Raw genomic sequence first — 3,695 nt, 5'->3', positions numbered from 1 at the left:
GCGTGTGTGTGTGTGCGCGCGTGTGTGTGTGTGCGCGCGTGTGTGTGCGCGCGCGCGCGTGTGTGTGTGTGTGTGTGTGTGTGTGTGTGTGTGTGCGCGCGCGCGTGCAGAGGGAGGTGGCAGGGGTGGGGGGCAGGCTGAGGCTGTGACCTGTGTATGAGTGGTGCGGCTGTCAGCTGGGGGTCTGTGAGTGTGTGTGCGTGTGTGTGTGCACACAGGGGAGGTGGTGGCAGGCAGGGAGAGGCACGGGCCAGCCTGACAAATATTTATCGAGCCCTGCTCTGCCAGGCCTGGGGAGGCCTGAGATGAGTAAGCCTGGCCTTGCCTGGAGGCCCCACAGCCCCTGAGGGCAAGAGGGTGTAAACAGTGAAAGGAATCAAGGCAGATGAGCAGCCCCCAGCCAGGCAGGGAGGGGAGCCGGGGTGAGGCCGGCCCTCCCCCGCAGCCACACCCGGAGGGGCTCCCTCCCCCTCCAGCAGCACCCCCACCCCTCGGGCCACGCCCTGGGGCCAGGCTGCCTGGGGCTTCGATGGGCTCTGCTGGTCCCGGGTTGGGTGAGGGCACTGTCCTGAGGCAGACACACCCCTGTGGAGGGGGCGAGCCCTGCCCCAGTCACCCCCCAGGGCCGGCAAGAGCCCCGCTCGCCTCGGGGTCACCCCCTGTCTCTGCCTCTGACCTTGGGTCAGCGTCCAGCCCCGCAGGGCCCAGGCCGCCCAGTCCCCTCTGAAGGCTGTGGGGCGGCTTGGAGCAGATAAAGGAGGAGGAAAGCGCCCCATAAACTGCAAACGGCAGGACAAAGGTCGGCGCACTGTGGGCGCAGCTGCCTCGGCCCTTTGGCACAGGAGGAAGGGCGGGTCCGGCGCTCCTGCCTAGCAGACCCTCACCTGCACCTCTGGGGGGCAGGGGTCCTGGGCGCCTGGGCCCATTCTCAGAAGGGGCGCAGGCAGCCAGGCAGCCCCTCCGGGGGCGTAAGGACTGTGAGCACAGTGCCTAGCACAGACATTCTCAAGAAATGAAGTGGTTGTTGGGCCGGGACCCCAGCGGACAGCAGACACTCTGAAGCGGGATGGCTGGAGACTAAACCCCCGCCCACCCTGGCCACGGGCCCCCTTCAGAAGGGACACCAAAGGGCACCCACGGCTCCATCCGCTCCCGACCACTTCCCCACCCTCCTCTCCCAGGTCCTGTCCTCCAGGGTGAGTGAGCCCTCCCCAACACGTGTGCACGCACATGTACACACACGCACACGCATGTACGTACTCACACGTGTAGATGCGTGCACACACGTCTGTTATCCTCCGATCCCTTTCTTACCCACATTCCCTTAGTGAATAATCTGATATTTCTAAGACAACTAAAGAGCATTTCAGACCCACAAAATGGCCTTTTAAAGTGCTGACAGGAGATTGTTGGCCCCACGGGGAACTTCAGGAGGACGCCCAGGACGGCCCTCAGAACCCAGGACCCGCTGCCAAGCCTCGACCCTGGAGAAGCTGCTGGGAGCCAGCATCTCACCCCATGACCTTGGCCGAGTCCCTGGGGCCGTGGAGCAGTCTCCCTCCTGGGGAGGGGGTCACAGGGGCAGGGCCTCCTGGGGAGGGTTCACAGGGCAGGGGTCACTGGGGCAGGGCCTCCGGGGTCTCAAGCGCTCTTCTTGCTTCGTTTTTCCCTCCACGAGCTCATAACTGATTCCACGTCTGAAAACAAAAGCTTGGATTTATCTGACGGTTATTTAGCCTGCCGTCAACTCGGCCGGAAGGCACAACCTCTACTCCATGAGGCTGGACACGCACCCCCGACTCCTCAGCGGATGTGGTGCACACTGGCCCAATGTGGGAAGCGGGCAGCAGAGGCCTGGTTCAGCTCAGGTCACCCGGCCGGCGCCCTGTCTGCAGGATGGCCTCAGCTGATTCCAGCACCAGCCGACAGGCCTGTGCCCTCGAGCCTCAGCTCTGGGACGTGGAGCCCACCCCAGGCTCCGCCCCGCCTTCGCCTTCAGCCAGCAGAGCCCTGCCCTGGTCCCCTTTCCCAACCCTGCTGCCTGCATCCAGGCCAGAGCTGCAGAGTTTAGTGCACAGGTCGCTAAGACAAAGGTTAGAAAAAGTCCAGAAGGCACTTTATTGGAGTGCTCCCCTTCACACGGGGAGGGAACCAGGAGCCCCATTCCTCACCGGCCCAGCCGAGGGCCTCGAACAGTCAGTATGGCACCAGTGCCCGGCGTGGGAGGCGTGGGAAGGGAACGTCTTAGAAAAAAATAGATTTCTATGTACATGTCCGTATTTATAGCAGATAAATTAGCGAGTGCCCTGACCCCTGCCCGCGGAGTCCAAGCAGGGAGGAGGAAGCCAGTCCAGAGAGAGGGGCCCCCTCTCAAGGCCCAGGGCCCGCGGCCTCCTCGGCCCATCCAGCCTCTGCAGGAGGCAGGCATCCCCAGCTGGGGGTCCAATGAGGTCCAATCAGACAGGAGGGGCTGCACGTGCAGTGACGGCCAGTGCACAGTCACCTCAAACTCCAGGTTTGTAATTCCGAAAGGAGGGCAGACCGCATAGGCCACCGGCTCCAGAGGCCAGGACGACGCTGACGGGACCCAGGGCCTCAGCTACCCTCCAAGGCACGGGCTGCGCGTCCCGGCGGCCGGGCGGTCCTCCCAGGGGCTGCACTTCACGCCGAGGATGGTTGCAGGGTTGGTCCGACCCTCAGTTCCTGTGTCCCACCACCTCCTCCTCCTTCCAGCCGCTGGAGTTCCTGCCGAACTTGTAGACAAGTCTCCGGCCGTCCACCCGCTCAAGGATCTCCCGCTTGTAGTAGTACCTGAGGGGGACAGGTGGTCAGAGGTCCTGGGCAGGGGCCAACCTGCCCGGAGTCCTCAGGTGACCTGCCCGTTGGGCTCTGGCCCAGGGGAAATGGGCCTGAACCACATCCCGCACGGGAAGAGCCTTCGCTCCCTCACCCGGCTCTGTGGGGGACACCTGACCCTCCCCGGGACTGCATGGAGCAGTGTGGTTTGGGGGCTGGAGGAAACCTTTGCGATGGTCTGGGAGGAAACTGAGGTCCAGAGACAAGCAGCTTAATTACTTCAATGGTGTGGGCCAGGGCTAATGCCCACAAGTGCCTTTCACGGGACAAGCCTTGCAGATAGAAACGCCCATCAGACCAAGTTCAGTGTGTGCTGCAGGCCAGCCAGCTGCAAACCAGGCCATCGCTCGTCCACACGAGGGGCAGGCTCTGCGACTCCTTGCCGCAGGGGACTCATGCCGGCCTGAGGGGTGGGACCCTGACAGCACGCGCAGCTGCCCACCTCATGGCTCTGCTCAGCTTCTCGTAGGTCATGCTGCTGTTCTTCTTCTTTTGGCCCCACAGCTGGGCCACGGCCTCCGAGCGCAGGAACTTGAAGACGCCCTCTTGCCGGTTCTCCCACTTCATGAGGCCCTCGTTGAGCTCCGGGTGGATGAGGATGTCACGGATGAATTCCCACAGGTGGGTGCCTCTGGGGGCTACAAGGCCAAGCTCCATCAGTCAGCGGCCCAGGCACCTGTGGCCCCCCCAACTGCCACCTGGTCCAGCACACTGTCTACTGATGGCTGCCTCCCCACATGGCCCAACACTGTCTACTGATGGCTGCCTCCCCATCTGGCCCAACACTGTCTTCTGATGGCTGCCTCCCCGCCTGGCCCAACACTGTCTACTGATGGCTG

General features: G+C 63.5%; 1 protein-coding gene across 1 annotated transcript in view; it reads right to left on the bottom strand.

Moving 5' to 3' along the window:
- Nucleotides 1-2,094: 2,094 nt before the first annotated feature.
- Nucleotides 2,095-3,695, bottom strand: part of ELF3 (E74 like ETS transcription factor 3) — a 5,098-nt gene continuing 3,497 nt past the window's right edge. The window contains exons 8-9 of the mRNA XM_040263196.1: nt 3,299-3,494; nt 2,095-2,811 (exon numbers count right to left, since the gene is read on the bottom strand). Of these exons, the coding sequence (XP_040119130.1) occupies nt 2,697-2,811; nt 3,299-3,494 (311 nt within the window). The 3' untranslated portion in view covers nt 2,095-2,696. The remainder of the gene's footprint in view (nt 2,812-3,298; nt 3,495-3,695) is intronic.

This window comes from Oryx dammah, unplaced genomic scaffold (genome assembly GCF_014754425.2).
Source record: "Oryx dammah isolate SB20612 unplaced genomic scaffold, SCBI_Odam_1.1 HiC_scaffold_21, whole genome shotgun sequence".
In the NCBI taxonomy this organism is placed as follows: domain Eukaryota; kingdom Metazoa; phylum Chordata; class Mammalia; order Artiodactyla; family Bovidae; genus Oryx; species Oryx dammah.
This window is presented reverse-complemented; position numbering and strand designations above follow the sequence as displayed.